Source organism: Sinocyclocheilus grahami, unplaced genomic scaffold (assembly GCF_001515645.1).
Source record: "Sinocyclocheilus grahami isolate Dianchi unplaced genomic scaffold, SAMN03320097.WGS_v1.1 scaffold524.1, whole genome shotgun sequence".
NCBI lineage: Eukaryota > Metazoa > Chordata > Actinopteri > Cypriniformes > Cyprinidae > Sinocyclocheilus > Sinocyclocheilus grahami.
The window spans coordinates 608,338-626,175 of record NW_015505703.1 but is presented as its reverse complement, the minus strand read 5'-3'; the positions used below and the strand labels follow the sequence as shown (position 1 = coordinate 626,175).

General features: G+C 38.9%; 1 protein-coding gene across 1 annotated transcript in view; it reads right to left on the bottom strand.

Moving 5' to 3' along the window:
• LOC107555077 (E3 ubiquitin-protein ligase rnf213-alpha-like) overlaps positions 1-17,838 on the bottom strand; it is a 127,183-nt gene that overhangs the window by 63,049 nt on the left and 46,296 nt on the right. The window contains exons 11-14 of the mRNA XM_016237774.1: positions 6,593-6,882; positions 4,729-4,988; positions 1,194-1,409; positions 830-1,022 (exon numbers count right to left, since the gene is read on the bottom strand). Of these exons, the coding sequence (XP_016093260.1) occupies positions 830-1,022; positions 1,194-1,409; positions 4,729-4,988; positions 6,593-6,882 (959 nt within the window). The remainder of the gene's footprint in view (positions 1-829; positions 1,023-1,193; positions 1,410-4,728; positions 4,989-6,592; positions 6,883-17,838) is intronic.

Here is a 17,838-nt window from a genome sequence, read left to right as displayed (position 1 = left end):
ATATATATATACATATATATATATATATATATATATATATATATATACACACACACACACACACACACACACGAAAATATTCACACCTCACGCACCGGATGCCGTGCGCGCGCGCCCAAAGACAGTTGGACATAGTGGTGTATTAGAGGTAAAAAAATTATATAAATACTGTTCGGTTTCTGGCACAAACCGATCGTGTCGTGTCTTAGGACATCAATGTGTCGTCACGAGCCGCAGGGGTTTCATTTGGATTGGTCTGTGCATGTTTTTTTTACTCTCATAGATTTTGTTACCATTGCCATGCATTATACAACTGATAGACAGTAACAGTTGGAGTTAAAAATCATCATATGTGTTCTACTGAAGAAACAAAGTCACCTATATCTTGGATGCCCTGGGGGTAAGCAGATAAACATAAAATTTTCATTTTTGGATGAACTATCCCTTTAATAACTCTTTTTAGCGTCAAGCAAGTCACGTAAGTAACAGTCGCGTGCCCAGTCTATTCTCTGCTATATGAGTCGACCTAAAACTTTGACTTTTCGCAACATTTTGAAGCAGTTTATTAAAATAATTCAGATATTGAATGCCGTTGCAATATCTGATACATTTGCGATATTTCAATAATTTTGATATATTGTGCAGCCCTACAGCAGATACTGAATTGGGACACTGTGTTTTGTTGTTGTTTTTTCTTTGACTGCACACTCTGTGACACACTCAAAATGGCCTTATGACCCACAAGTTGAGAAACACTGCTGTATATTAAAAAAACTGTGGTTTGTACAATATACGCTATGGTTATTTCTTGTGATGTCTTGACACTCACGGTGGAAGTGCTGTAGCATATATCATCGGGACATTTCATGGTGAAAAGCTGCAGGATGTCCAAGAGTTCTGCATGGATGATGGAGCTGCACTTGACCAACTCATCTACAGTCATCAGATACATCCAAGATCTGGCCAGCAGTTTGTCCACCTCCACCAAATGTCCATGTGTTTCCATGAGATTCAACATCGCCCTAAAAGAGAGGGATTCAACAGTGACAAGCCAAAAATGGATCATAATACACTGAAACCTATGCGGGATCAAATGTTCAAATAGCAACTTGATTTGAACTGAAGATTGAAATTTAAAATCAAGAAAAAAAAACATTTGGAAAACAACATTTGAGAAAACCAAGATGAAATACCTTCTATCTTGGCTTCCGGGGGAAGTTATATTAGCTGATTTGAGTCCCTGCAGTCCAGCCCAGTTCTGCTCAAATTGTAGGTTGACCTTAATAAACACTGGCTCAAATGGTTTTGAGGTGCCTTTGAAAAGATGCAGTAGTGGAATTACGATGATCCATCTAATCATGTTGGCAGCTCTCACTCTGAGGATCAGTGCCTCCACCATCTCAGACAAGCTGAAAATGGAATCAAAGTTGAAGACATTTTAGACACTGTGAAGTGTATATTTGTTAAAGCACATATTCCTTAGTTAAAATGTTATACACGGTATATATATGGATCACGGAACGAACCAAAAGAAGGGGGGCCGGGGGGCTCTATCTGGATGAGCGGCTGCGCGAAAGCAGGTTTAAATATTCCGATGTGAATTCAAAGGTTTAATAGACATAGCGGAATCACGTCATTTAGGAATAAGATTGCATGTGTTTTAATCGAGATTGCGATCTTTAAATGATTAAACGTGCATACATATGAGCCCTATAGCATATGTTTTTTTTTTTTTTTTTGTAGCCCATGTCATATTTGTACCAGACCTTAAAAGTAACACGGGCCGGGCCCGCTTCCACGACCCATATATATATATATATATATATATATATATATCTGATATAATATATATCTGATATATATATATATATGTAGCACCGTGGACGAAGCGGAGTGTTTTATTGTTTTTGTCTTTTCGCGCCGGGACACAGTGCATTACAGTATGTTAAGGGGCATAACATTTCCGTCACACGCTTGAGGTATTCTGCCAATCACAATGCACTGGATAGCTGGCCAATCAGCGTACACCTCGCTTTTCAGAACGATGAGCTTTGTAAAAGTCTATGCGTTTCAGAAAGTCGGGGCATAGCGGAGCAACAATAATAATACAATATGTGGAAAATAATGTGTTTTTTCAACCTTAAACCGCATAAACACATTGCATTACACCAAATACACAACAATGTTCTTTTTAGCAACGTCATATAACCCCTTAAAATTCCTCACTAATTACTTACCTGTAATTTGTGTTGCCAAGTGTTTCATCTATATAATAATAATAATAATAATAATAATAATAATAATAATAATAATAATATGCTAATTAGTGTTGTCACCTACGTTATGGCAGTAGTATGCTCTGTTCTTCGTGTCAATAGCTCTTTCTGTCTGGATTGAAGAAATTATCAACATCTTCAATTCAAAAATCAGATCAGAAAAATCAGTCTCTTGCCCCCTCAAGGCATTTCAGAAGATGCTAGGTCTTATGACCTCCGCGTCTCCAGTACTGCAGCTGGGCCTGCTCCGAATGCGGCACCTTCAGTACTGGCTGAAACTGCTAGTTCCGTCCCACGCCTGGCGTCGTGGACGCCTTCATATCAAGGTGAACCAGGCCTATGTGGCAGCTCTGGCCCCTTGGAAAGACTCTTATTGGATAGAACAGGGTGTGACCCTGGGAGTGGTCTGCAGAAGGAAGGGAGTTCTCTTTGGCAAGGCAGAGGTCAACCTCTTTGCCTCAAAAGACAACTCTCATTGCCCAACTTATTTTTCGAAGAACACGGACGCGTTGGCCCACAACTGGCCCAACCTCCTCCTTTATGGTTTCCCCCCGATCGCCCTGATCCCACAGGTAATCAGGCGAATCAGGGAACAAGGGCACAGGGTTCTGTTGGTAGCCCCGCTCTGAAGGAACCACACTGGTTCGCAGAGCTATCCCAGCTGCTTGTAGCAGCTCCATGGCCCATTCCCCTGAGGCCTCCTCTCTCAGGCGAACAGAACGATTCGGCACCCCCAGCCTGAGCTGTGGGCCCTGCATGTCTGGCCTCTCGATGGGAACCTGAGGATTTCCCAGAATGTGTTTAAAATACAATATCTCAGGCTAGAGCACCATCCAGGTAGAAGATCCAGCTTAATGCGACATATCTCTGATATTGTCCTTCCTGCAAGAGCTGTTGGACAAGGGCCATTCCCCTTCCACACTCAAGGTCTATGTAGCAGCTATAGCAGCATATCACGCTCCTATAGCAGGCCAATCGGTGGGCAGGAACAACCTGGTTGTTCGCTTCTTGAAGGGGTCTAGGAGGCTTATCCCGCCTCGCCCCGCCACAGTCCCTACATGGGATTTGTCCATGATGCTGAGGGCTCTAAGGAGCCTCCCTTTGTGCCAGCTACAATCCATTGACCTTTGTCCCCTGCCGCTAAAAACCGTTCTGCAACTGGCGTTAGCATCGGTAAAGCGGATGGAAGTTCTACAGGCGCTCTCTGTGAGCCCCTCTTGCCTGGAATTCGGGAACATTGATTCTAAGGTTGTCCTGAAACAAAGGCTCGGGTACATACCTTTGGTGCTCTCCACTCAGTTCAGAGCACAGGTGAGCATGTCGCGCTGTGTGAAGTACAGACTGAACTGATTGTCAACATCCCATCGCTGTATGGCCAGATGAGACACAAACTAAATTTTCTCGACTGGATAACCAGTCTTGCTAGTAAAGTTTTGATGGATGAAGACTGCAATCAAGGTACAGACGATTGCGTTGGAGTACAAGAGTCGTACAGCAAGCACATGTGAGTCCATTATAATAATGCGTGTATAAGTGCTCTTGACGCACTGATCGCACATCGTATTTATGCACAGGCACAAACATTTCTGTACATTCACGTTATTTCCACACACATTCACGATAATGTTTTGATTTGTCTTGTGTATGTTGCTGTGTTTAGTTATTCTGAATGGATCCGTGTACTGTAGTATATATATGCAGTCAGCAGGCAGTTGGTTTAGTTTTTTTTTTGGCATCTCCATGTGGTCCTGCTCGGTATTGCAACTTGACTTCTCTAAAATGTAAAAAAGCTCTTTGCTGTTGCACTGTACATATACTATACAATTCTGATCTTTTTTTTAGCATGTTGTTCCTTTCATATGTGCTTATATGGGCTCCTTATATCATTTTGTTATTTGGTGTCCTTTTGGAGTTTCTAAGTGTCCTTTTTTGAAAAGACATCTAAATTTCCCTCTAAAAAATCTTGCAGAAAATACAGATTTTTGAGAATCAACCTTCAATATTTTGATTTACTTTGCAGGATATAGCAAATGATGACAAAATAAACATTTGAAACAAGATAAATGATCTATGCTTAATTTCATGACGTCTGCGATTAATCATGATTAATCACAGAAAAAAGAGTGTGATTAAAAATGTTAATCTATTGACAGCCCTACTTTACATGCTTTGGTGGCCGCACCAGAGGGTTTCGTCACTAAGCAGAGACTCTCCAAATGGCTAGTTGACACTATTGCACTAGCTTACTCCTCTTTGGGCCTACACTGCCCCATGGGAGTAAGAGCCCATTCGACTAGAGGCATGGCCTCATCTTGGGCTTGGTCTAGCAGTGTGTCCATTGCAGAAATCTGTGCGGCAGCCGGCTGGACCTCGCTGTCCACATTTGCCAGGATCTATAATCTGGACGTCCCGACCTTACAAGCCCATGTATAAGTGAAATAACTGTACTCACTTTTTTATCACTGAGAATGATTCCATTATGTCAGCCCAGAAAGACAGGAACTCATCCTTAGGTAATTTCGGCAGGCAAAGGGCAGTGCAGAGACGAGAAAGAATCCCGTTGTCTAATTCTAGATGATACTGTTTCCACACATAGAGCATAATAAGAGCAGCCTTCAGTGGCTCCTTGATGAAAGTACTCCTTTCTTTGCTGTCTTTCTGTAACTCTGGAGTCACCTGCTGAAGCATGAACTGCTTCAGAAGCTTGCTCACCTGACAAATGAAAATGAGACTATATATTAAATTTCAAGTTGACATTTACATTTGAGTGCATCTTAAAGGCATAGTTCACCAAAAAGTGAAAGCTTTGTTATAAGTGATTTATTCCAAACTCATACTGTATGACCTCCTTTCTTCAGTGTAACACAAAAAGACTAATATTGATGAAGTACATAATATTTTACACAGGGTTTCTGCAGTTTTTAAAAATTAGACCTTTTTTAAGACCTGCACTAAATAAATCAATTAATCAATCAAATCAATAAATCCTTTATGTTTATACAGAACAAACCCATACAATTTCAAAATAAATAATGTATCCCAGATACTTTTACTTAATTAAATAGGCTGGGGCACACATTTAACTGCCAAACAGGGCAACCTCTAATTTAAAATACTCAAGACAGATTTATTCAATATATACACATACACTGAAATTTCTTTATTCCAACAATTCTAGTGTCAACTATATATTGAATGTTTTAAATAATGTTCTTAGTCTTTCCTTCCTGAGCCGGGATGGCCTAGAGAAAAGCCTCAAAAGTTTACATTTAATTAGTTTCCAGATACAGTTTATTGTGTAACCAAAATAGCAACAATATCCAAAAAAAAAAAAGAAAAAAGAAAAAGAAAAGCAGAATGTGGGACTTTTAATTATAAACAACCCCAAAATATATCAGAACTCTTATTTTGAACCATCTATGCTTTACTACTTCCAGCTGCTCATTCAAAATATGAGTGAGAGAAATCTACAACATATTACAATATAAAATCCATAAAGTAAACATTAACATATCAGTAGATCATAAGCAATCATTTGTCATTAATGTATTCAATGATTGCAAACTGCTCTGAAACAACAAGCCTGTAGAACAACAAGAAGTGCTGTGTTTTTACTTTGAAAATGTGCAGCACTCACATTTGTTTAAAGCTGCAGTCTGTAACTTTTTTGTGTTCAAAATTAACAAAATTTATATAATAAGCGAGTACACCATGAATCCATTTTCCAAAGCGTGTTTTTGGCTTGTCCTGAATCACTACGCTACACCTATAATAAGTGTTTATATTCTGACTATTTAGACTGGTTCGGGTAGGTACCGCTGCGGAGTAGCTCAGTACCTGCGTGATTCGCCATAGACATAAACAGAGAGAAGTAGCTCCGGCTACAATGTTCTTCCACAAGACGCACGCAGTTCTGTTTATTAACCGCTAGAGCGCCAAAAGTTATGGACTGCAGCTTTAAATTCACTTATAACCTTTTGAAGTTTAATAATCACACTAGGCCATATCGTAATTTCTGTTATTTAGTCCCCGAATTTAGGACCCTTTAAAATGATAATTAAGAGTTTTAAAGGACCCGCAGAAACCTCTTTATGCATTTTTGTCTTTTCTGAAGCTTGAAAACCCCAGTCCCCATTATGGAAAACAGCATTCTGCATATTCTGCAGTATTGCTTCATTTGTGCTCCATGGAAGACAGTCATACAGTTTTGGAATGATGTGCATACAGCAATAATGACGATTTTCATTCTTGGGTGAACAAATGTTATCATGTATGAATGTGTTCAGTATATGCTGAGATGCAAATGGTTTACTCACATCTTTTTCATCGTAATTGAGTGAGTACCACTTCATTTCTGTCTTTTCAAATACAAAAGGGTTTCCATAAACTTCATAAAACTGTCGCAGCTGACTAAAGAAGCTGTAGAGGTTAATTTTGCCCCAGTTTCTCAGGAGGTCAAAAATTGTTTCCAGCATGACTATACCAGCGATTTCTCTCCCCTGAATTACATCTTTCCTCTGATCAGGCCAAAAAGCATCTTTGAGCCGTTTCAACATATTCTTAGAAGGTTCTACACAGATGATATCGTCATACTGATGCCATTCTCCTGCAATATACCAAAAGAACAAATTAAGTCTGTTAACACACATGCATACAGCGTCTTCATAACATGGCGGCGGTGGCAGCAATAATAAAGTTACACCTTCTTTCTTTGCATGAGCATTTGGGCGAAGTTATGCAAATCTTCCCACATCGTGACGTAGACATGTGGGGGCGTGTTTAAACGAGGCGTTTTAGGAGGGTCCGCACCAGTCTTAAAGGAACACTCCTCTATTTTGGAAAATAGGCTCATTTTCCAACTCCCCTAGAGTTAAACAGTTGAGTTTTACCATTTTCGAATCCATTCAGCCGATCGCCGGGTCTGGCGGTAGCACTTTTAGCTGTAGCTTAGCATAGATCATTGAATCTGATTAGACCGTTAAGCATCTCACTCAAAAATGATCAAAGAGTATCTATATTTTTCCTTTTTAAAACTTGACACTTCTGAAGTTACATCGTGTACTAAGACTGACGGAAAATGAAAAGTTGCGATTTTCTAGGACGATATGGCTAGGAACTATACTCTCATTCCGGCGTAATAATCAAGGAACTTTGTTGCCGTACCATGGATGCAGCGGGCGCAATGATATTACGCAGCGCCTGAAAATAGGCTAACTTCCATCAACATAACCAACGTGACCACCTGCTTGCACAGAGAGCACGCAGGGGACTATTTTCAGGACTATTAATTTTTATTACTGAATCATTCATTCAATTGATTCATTCGAACAGCTTATTCATTCAGGAATGAATCAAGTGACTGTCTTTATGAATGCGTAATCATGAATCACTGACTCACTAGATTTGTTTTAAAAAAACCCCGTTCATTCATAAACGAAACACTGCTGTGTTCGAATGGAGATGCGCAGCGGCTCTGCTGTGTCTTTGTTTTAAACTATTTTCGACGACGAGCAAAATCAGACAATAGTGTTATAGTCAGACAATGTAAGTCACTTAATATTAATTTCTTGTTTATTGAATTGTATTGTATTAAATCAGTATCACATTTACAAACTCCCTTAAAAATCAGTAAAAGCTGTCACTCATCTTAGTTCATTGCGATCTCACATTTATAATCAACGAAGCTCTACACTGTCTCTTATTCAATCAATCTCTTATTTACTCCGTCTACACTTTGCTTATGAAAGGATTCGTGAGATATGTCTGTGATCCATTACTCAACGCTGCAAAAACACGTAGAAACCTTTGAAGCTTCCCTGAGCGCAATCACAAGTATGATGATGATCGGGTCAGTCGCACTGGTGCTCCTAAAATAAATAAGTCACACGCAGTAGTTTTCAGTCGCAAATGCAACTGAAATGGTTGCACTGTCGAGCCCTGGGTATCTCTGTGCATTCAAAATGCCATCAATAAAATGCACCTGTGTTCGTTGTCCATAACATACGCCTGCCCATACCATAACCCCACCGCCACCATGGGCCACTCGATCCACAATGTTGACATCAGCAAACCGCTCACCCACACGACACCATACACACTGTCTGCCATCTGCCCTGTACAGTGAAAACCGGGATTCATCCGTGAAGAGAACACCTCTCCAAAGTGCCAGACGCCATCGAATGTGAGCATATGCCCACTCAAGTCGGTTATGACGACGAACTGCAGTCATATATATATATATATTAGGGCTGGTAAGCGATTAAATTTTTTTATCTAATTAATTACATGATGTGGCAATTAATTAATCTAATTAATTGCAAATTAATTGCACATCAAATTTGGCTGAGAAATTACTCCCAAAAGATAATTGAAAGTCATTGTTGTGTAAAGCATCAAACAGACATTACAAAAAGTTGCTTCAGCAATAAATATTTTGTTTGATAAAATGTATTACATATACTCTTTTAATTATTATTACTATGGAAACATGAAATTATTTATTTAATGAAATTATACTCTAAATAATAAACAAACTGCCAGTAGGTGGTGGTAAACGTCTTAATGATTAAGTCATCGAGTCATTTATTCATTCATTTGATTCGTTCAAAGGGCTGATTCATTCAGGAGTGAAGTAAATGGTTCTTTATGAATGGTCCATTGAATCATTAGGCTTGTTCAACTTGAAGCGGATCACCATCAGACCGATCGGTGTGCGACATCAAAGTATCGCATGAGCTATAGAGAGCAGACGGCTCCTTATGCTTTTGATTCGCTCTCGCGGTACTTTGATGTCATAAACCGATCGGTCTGTGCAGCGCCACTTCAAATCCAACGCGCCTATGGCCAATGGTTCAACTCATGTGATATTGCACTTAGCCTATTGCTCGTGTGAAATTGCTTAACTATATACAGGGGCAGCTCTACGTGGTGGCCAGGGCCCCTCCCCCCCTACCAGTTATCTTTAGTATTAGTATTTATAACTGCATCTGGCAGGGGCGGATCCTGGCATGTGTAGGCACCTGCCTATGGACGCTTTCTTCTCTTCTTTATACTTGATTTTAGCCAGTTTCTATAGCGTGATCTTAATGACAAATGTCGAGAGCATAATGTTATGCGATTCATGTAATGCGCGAGCCCGAATCTCCACTCGCAAGAGGATTTCCTTCACTCACACAAAACTGGACATGCGCTTTTAAATATACATTGTTCTTTTATGAAATGGCTCTGCTCTTGCTCAGATATTACGTGTATGCTCAAACGTTGTCCTCGCATCACTGAAGACCAGAGGAGCTTTTTTTTTCTAATTCAGATGAATAGTAGGCTTTTCTCACTAAATGGAAGCAAGCTGATTAAAGTCAGCCTTCTCAAGTTATGTATTATCATTTAATACTTATTTTAGTTAAGTGCTTAAATTGTAAATATGCATTTATTAAATTATTTTATTTAGTGCATTTGTATTTTGTTGTTTTTGTATATAGTTATGCAAAAAAAGAGCAGGGCCGCTGCTGGCCAAATGGGTGCCCCAAGCAGAATTGTCTTGTTGTGCCCCCTCCCCAAAATATTATGGAAGTTAAAAAAACACCTACTATAGGGGTCAAAATAGAACTTTAATAAAATATAAAAGTAAATAAGTAAATTGTAATTAAATTGTATTATTTAAAAATTACAATTGTAGCTAGACAGTCACCTAGATATGATTTTAATAATACAGTTGTCTGATTGACTTTATGGTCTCAAGCATTCAGAAATCACGCAAAAGAAAATTAAGCAGTTTTACTTTGATAAAACCAAGGATTAGTTTTTGTAAGGGTTGTCCACATATTTTTGTTGAAGAAATTATAGAGGCTAGCATTTCTATCGCAAAAAGGTGGCCAAAAATTAAAGATTAAGTGAATATTTGAATTAAATGTTTGGATCATCATGTAAGTGTTACAACAGCAATTACCAGGCCTTTGGTAATTGTAATAATATGTAATGTACATAAATTGTTTATTTTGTATTACATTATGTATTTTAACAGTGTTATTCAATGAAACCATACGATTATTATTAATTAACCAATAATTATTGCCTCATTGTTTTTATATAATGCATTTTATGTAATTTTAAAGGTTGTTGTTCGCTTAGGTCTGGTTTTATTACCACTATTATATACGTATATTAAAAATATTATCTGAATACTTCGTAAATTATTATTTGAAGCGATTTGAAGTATTAAACCCATGGTTAATTTGTGGTTACCATTGCTACAAGAACCATGCAGTAAAATTATGGTTAATTTTCGTAAGGGAACATGGAAACTCATGGAATATGGAATATTAAAAGGCAGATGCGGCGGTGATATTATTACCGACATTAAAACACGTTATTAACATCAACATCCAAAAAAGTTTAACAGGATTATGAATGTACCTAAAAGTGATGCACGGGCTTCATCTTGGGCTTTTATTCTTTTTCTTATCTCGGTGCCGGAATACTGATGTCTTTTCCCGGGCATAGTTGTCCATCAGTTATGATCATTTCCAGTCAGCCGCAAACATGAGGTGAGAGCTGGCGCGGCGCGTATGCGGGAATTGCGCGTCACTTGTGCTTCGCCCGTCTAATGCGTTCACCATAAAACTCTTTAAAAAAAAATTTAAATTATGTATATATGTTCATGTTTATACTTTTATTTACGTATATGTATATGTTAATATTAATATAGAACGAAGGTTTTTTTTTGAGCAACTGGGATGGTGCCCCCCTGGGAGTTGGTGCCCTATGCAAACTCTGCATATAGGGAGCGGCGTTACTGTAGAAGAGTATCAACCAGAAGGTTCCAGAAATAATCACTGAGGGTGCTTCTGAAATGAGTGAGGGTGCTCTAGTCTTAATGCACATTTTCACATATTTTGTCCCGTCTATTGCTATGGTTATCACTATGTCAATCACTGCTACTTCGAAAGGCAATCCCGCATAAATATGCGGATGTCATTCCCGAAACTTTGCAAAGTGTGTGGGGCCAAAAAAAAGTTCTACATTTTAAATGGATTATAAGACTAGAAAACTCGCAAAGAGCGCTCTTTATAACCACTAAAAAGCTGTCACACTTTGTTCATCGCGATCTCACAAAGTTCTGTTATGACCAAAGAATCTCACACTGCACAATTAATAAATTATTAACAGCGTGTATTCACTGTATGCAGGCGCGGATTAAATGGGTCATATGATGTTGCTAAAAAGAACATTATTTTGCGTATTTGGTGTAATGAAATGTTTATGCGATTTAAGGTTCAAAAAACACATTATTGTGTTTCTCCTCTATGCCCCGCCTTTCTGAAACGCTTCGATTTTTACAAAGCTCATCGGTCTGAAAAGTGAGTTGTGCTCTGATTGGCCAGCTATCCAGTGTGTTGTGATTGGCCGAATACCTCAAGCGTGTGACGGAAATGTTACGTTCCTTACCATATTGTGATGCCCTGTCCGGCCGGAGCGACGAGACAAAAACATTAAAACCCATTACAAACGAGGCATTTGTTGCATCCAGAGGGGACATAATTACGGATTATAATGACTTATACTGTCTTTTTACGCGTTGCATTGCATCACGCCGCGTAAACATAAAACCATGTCTGCATTTGTGATCGAAGAAATTACAAACTACAAACGCTACTCTACACTGCTCAAAACTCGCGTTTGAATCGTCAGTGGCAAATTCTTTAAATATAAAAAGCGTACTTACAGTCTGTGAGTCAGAACAGCCGGCATTGTAGTCGGCTGATTCATTCAGGAGTGAAGTAAATGGTTCTTTATGAATGGTCCATTGAATCATTAGGCTTGTTCAACTTGAAGCGGATCACCATCAGACCGATCGGTGTGCGACATCAAAGTATCGCATGAGCTATAGAGAGCAGACGGCTCCTTATGCTTTTGATTCGCTCTCGCGGTACTTTGATGTCATAAACCGATCGGTCTGTGCAGCGCCACTTCAAATCCAACGCGCCTATGGCCAATGGTTCAACTCATGTGATATTGCACTTAGCCTATTGCTCGTGTGAAATTGCTTAACTATATACAGGGGCAGCTCTACGTGGTGGCCAGGGCCCCTCCCCCCCTACCAGTTATCTTTAGTATTAGTATTTATAACTGCATCTGGCAGGGGCGGATCCTGGCATGTGTAGGCACCTGCCTATGGACGCTTTCTTCTCTTCTTTATACTTGATTTTAGCCAGTTTCTATAGCGTGATCTTAATGACAAATGTCGAGAGCATAATGTTATGCGATTCATGTAATGCGCGAGCCCGAATCTCCACTCGCAAGAGGATTTCCTTCACTCACACAAAACTGGACATGCGCTTTTAAATATACATTGTTCTTTTATGAAATGGCTCTGCTCTTGCTCAGATATTACGTGTATGCTCAAACGTTGTCCTCGCATCACTGAAGACCAGAGGAGCTTTTTTTTTCTAATTCAGATGAATAGTAGGCTTTTCTCACTAAATGGAAGCAAGCTGATTAAAGTCAGCCTTCTCAAGTTATGTATTATCATTTAATACTTATTTTAGTTAAGTGCTTAAATTGTAAATATGCATTTATTAAATTATTTTATTTAGTGCATTTGTATTTTGTTGTTTTTGTATATAGTTATGCAAAAAAAGAGCAGGGCCGCTGCTGGCCAAATGGGTGCCCCAAGCAGAATTGTCTTGTTGTGCCCCCTCCCCAAAATATTATGGAAGTTAAAAAAACACCTACTATAGGGGTCAAAATAGAACTTTAATAAAATATAAAAGTAAATAAGTAAATTGTAATTAAATTGTATTATTTAAAAATTACAATTGTAGCTAGACAGTCACCTAGATATGATTTTAATAATACAGTTGTCTGATTGACTTTATGGTCTCAAGCATTCAGAAATCACGCAAAAGAAAATTAAGCAGTTTTACTTTGATAAAACCAAGGATTAGTTTTTGTAAGGGTTGTCCACATATTTTTGTTGAAGAAATTATAGAGGCTAGCATTTCTATCGCAAAAAGGTGGCCAAAAATTAAAGATTAAGTGAATATTTGAATTAAATGTTTGGATCATCATGTAAGTGTTACAACAGCAATTACCAGGCCTTTGGTAATTGTAATAATATGTAATGTACATAAATTGTTTATTTTGTATTACATTATGTATTTTAACAGTGTTATTCAATGAAACCATACGATTATTATTAATTAACCAATAATTATTGCCTCATTGTTTTTATATAATGCATTTTATGTAATTTTAAAGGTTGTTGTTCGCTTAGGTCTGGTTTTATTACCACTATTATATACGTATATTAAAAATATTATCTGAATACTTCGTAAATTATTATTTGAAGCGATTTGAAGTATTAAACCCATGGTTAATTTGTGGTTACCATTGCTACAAGAACCATGCAGTAAAATTATGGTTAATTTTCGTAAGGGAACATGGAAACTCATGGAATATGGAATATTAAAAGGCAGATGCGGCGGTGATATTATTACCGACATTAAAACACGTTATTAACATCAACATCCAAAAAAGTTTAACAGGATTATGAATGTACCTAAAAGTGATGCACGGGCTTCATCTTGGGCTTTTATTCTTTTTCTTATCTCGGTGCCGGAATACTGATGTCTTTTCCCGGGCATAGTTGTCCATCAGTTATGATCATTTCCAGTCAGCCGCAAACATGAGGTGAGAGCTGGCGCGGCGCGTATGCGGGAATTGCGCGTCACTTGTGCTTCGCCCGTCTAATGCGTTCACCATAAAACTCTTTAAAAAAAAATTTAAATTATGTATATATGTTCATGTTTATACTTTTATTTACGTATATGTATATGTTAATATTAATATAGAACGAAGGTTTTTTTTTTTGAGCAACTGGGATGGTGCCCCCCTGGGAGTTGGTGCCCTATGCAAACTCTGCATATAGGGAGCGGCGTTACTGTAGAAGAGTATCAACCAGAAGGTTCCAGAAATAATCACTGAGGGTGCTTCTGAAATGAGTGAGGGTGCTCTAGTCTTAATGCACATTTTCACATATTTTGTCCCGTCTATTGCTATGGTTATCACTATGTCAATCACTGCTACTTCGAAAGGCAATCCCGCATAAATATGCGGATGTCATTCCCGAAACTTTGCAAAGTGTGTGGGGCCAAAAAAAAGTTCTACATTTTAAATGGATTATAAGACTAGAAAACTCGCAAAGAGCGCTCTTTATAACCACTAAAAAGCTGTCACACTTTGTTCATCGCGATCTCACAAAGTTCTGTTATGACCAAAGAATCTCACACTGCACAATTAATAAATTATTAACAGCGTGTATTCACTGTATGCAGGCGCGGATTAAATGGGTCATATGATGTTGCTAAAAAGAACATTATTTTGCGTATTTGGTGTAATGAAATGTTTATGCGATTTAAGGTTCAAAAAACACATTATTGTGTTTCTCCTCTATGCCCCGCCTTTCTGAAACGCTTCGATTTTTACAAAGCTCATCGGTCTGAAAAGTGAGTTGTGCTCTGATTGGCCAGCTATCCAGTGTGTTGTGCTACTCTACACTGCCCAAAACTCGCGTTTGAATCGTCAGTGGCAAATTCTTTAAATATAAAAAGCGTACTTACAGTCTGTGAGTCAGAACAGCCGGCATTGTAGTCTACTCTACCAGGATCAGCAAACAGTCCTCCATAAAATGCACTGGACACATCGGAATATTTGGGTTGAACTGTTCTGGAACAGTGTTGTAAATATAACTTAACCACTGATTTCTAGTTGTGTCCTCTTTTGGAAGGCCAAACAAAGTAGTTTCGCTTTCACAACGAAACACAGCATCACACACGGCGGGCTAGAGTGAGCAGAGGTCGGAGGCCTAGAGTGAGCAGAGGTCGGCGGAATAGAGTGAGTGGCGGCGGGCGGGCTTGCGGCAACCATGTGACGACCCTGGGCTGGACTTTGCTTCGTCCACGGTGAAAGTCGATCCGGCGATCCACAGCGCAAAGTTGATGTATTTCCTCAGCGACCAGCACGGATCAGCTCCAGGCATGACGAAGCGGATAGTCTTCTTTTGGAAGGCCAAACAAAGTAGTTTCGCTTTCACAACGAAACACACAGCGCCTTCACAACATGGTGGCGAGGGCAACAACAATACTACAGTGAGAATAAAAGTTGCGCCTTCATTCTTTGCGTGAACATTTGGGCGCCGTTATGCAAATCTTCCCACATCGTGACGTAGACATGTGGGGGCGTGTTAGAACGAGCCATTTTAGGTAGGCGTGGCTGACTCTTAACTTTTATAAAGAATATCTCTTTGGATTTGAGACTTTAGTCTTTGCAACTTTACAGATCTTCATTATGCACCAAGAGCTTGTAACACTCCTAAAGAGAAAGGAAAAATTTAAATAGCATCATATGAACCCTTTAACGCACAGGCTTGCCTAGGCTGCAGCCTATGGTCCCCATGTGTGCAGGGGCCTCGGACTGGCCAGACTATTTTTAAAAAAAAAATTATTTTAAATTGACTTCAGCGCGAAAAAACATCCTCACTGGCCCATAAGAAACATTAAAGGAAGATTCGTCGCAGAGCGTCAAATTAATGTCTTTTATTGTAGAATACACGCTCAGAACCGCAGAGAATTCGCGCGATCGTTAAATCAAAACCGAAAGTAAAACGCACACGCACCTTCAAAAGCGATTTTAATACCCCGCGTTTTGAGAGCGACTCCCTAATGCACGCAAATTAGGCTACATACAATATCTAGGCTATTATTAGTAAACTATAATAGGTTGTGTAGTTGTCTCTGTATCATGCTTGAAAAATTTGGTCTCTATTTGCACTTTGAATATTGAGAGAGTAGCCTACTTTGATTATGGCTGCACTTATTGTTTTGTTGTTTGCACTTAATACGACTAAGAAAGACCTGTGTTATCATTTGTTATTTATACTGTTTTTATTTCTATGTTCAATTTGTGAAAAGGAGTTCAGTTAGGAGGTCCAACGTTCTAGAAGCTCATAATTCATGTACAGTTCTAAAGTCTGAACAAACTCACATGAAATCAGGAGAGAAGCCAGTTTGTGGCAAAATCTTTTACAGTGCTTGAGTGTTGTTGTCTTTTACTGCATATGATAATTCATACTTAGAAAGTAAAACTGAAATTACATTTATTACCATATGATTAGTTAAATCAATTCAAAATGCTCTTGCAGACTAGACTATTTTTCCAGTCATGTATTTGGCCATTGAGAATGTTTTTTATTTTAAATAATGTGTAAAAGTCTTGCCTCGTCTCATTCATGCATTTAAACTTAAAATTAACAAAATTTTCTTATAGGGGGCATACCCACAGAACCCCCTAGAGCAGAGGTGCCCAACCCTGCTCCTGGCGATCGACTGTCCTGCAAAGTTTAGCTCCAACTCTAATCAAACACACCTGCCTTTAATTGTTAAGTGATCCTGAAGACCTTAATTAGTTGCTTCAGGTGTGTTTGATTTGGGTTGGAGCTGAACTTTGCAGGACAGTCGATCGCCAGGAGCAGGGTTGGGCACCCCTGCCCTAGAGGAACCAATGTGCACCCACCACAGTCTCACAAAATCCTGTGGGGACACTGGGAATGTAGAGGAATCACTGTAGGATTGGCTGTCTCAATATGTGTGTGTATGCCAGTTCACCTTACTATCTGCGTGTGGAGCATGTATGGTACTAAATACATTTCTTTAGTAAAGCATAATGATTAAGGGGGGGCCTCACACAAAGAGCAGCCTAGGGGCCCCTGACCACCTTAATCTGCCCCTCACTGTATGTTATAATGAAAGGATTCGATTGTATAACTCGGCACAGAACAAAAACTGCTGTGTTACAGACTTTAGATATGAGAGAAACCCAGCATATTCATGAGGATGATGAAAGTGTTTTCACTTGAGTAAAGCCTTGAAGTCCTTTTTCTTAATTGAATATGTAAAATATCTCATGTAACAATTTATTTGATTTTATTCAACTCAAAAATATGAACTTAATCTATGCATTGGATTACATTGATAAAATAAAATTTAAGGGCTAAAACAGGTAGACTAAAACAGGTAAACTAAGATAACATTAGCAGGTTAGCACTTCTTAAAGGGGTCATATGATGCTTTTTTAAAGATCATTATTTTGTGTATTTGGTGTAACAGAATATGTTGACATGCTTTAATGTTAAAAAAAACACATTATTTTTCAAATACTGTACATTATTGTAGGTCCTCTATGCCCCGCCTCTCTCAAACGCTTAGTTTTCTACAAAGTCCCTCCTTCCGACAAGCGCAGTCTGCTCTGATTGGCCAGCTGACCCAGTGCATTGTGATTGGCCGAACACCGCAAGCACTCGTCGGAAATGTAACGCCCCTTACCATAATTGCGAGCTTAAGCAAATACTTAAACTAGTAACAAAACATACTAACAGTCGTTGATTCAGAAGTGCCAGATTGTCATAGCAAAGTCAGAATTACCTCCTCTCCTAGGTTCAACGGTCGTCCATAAAATGCATTGCTGTTCTGTTGTAAGTCATCTTAAAGATTCCTAAATGCATCTACTT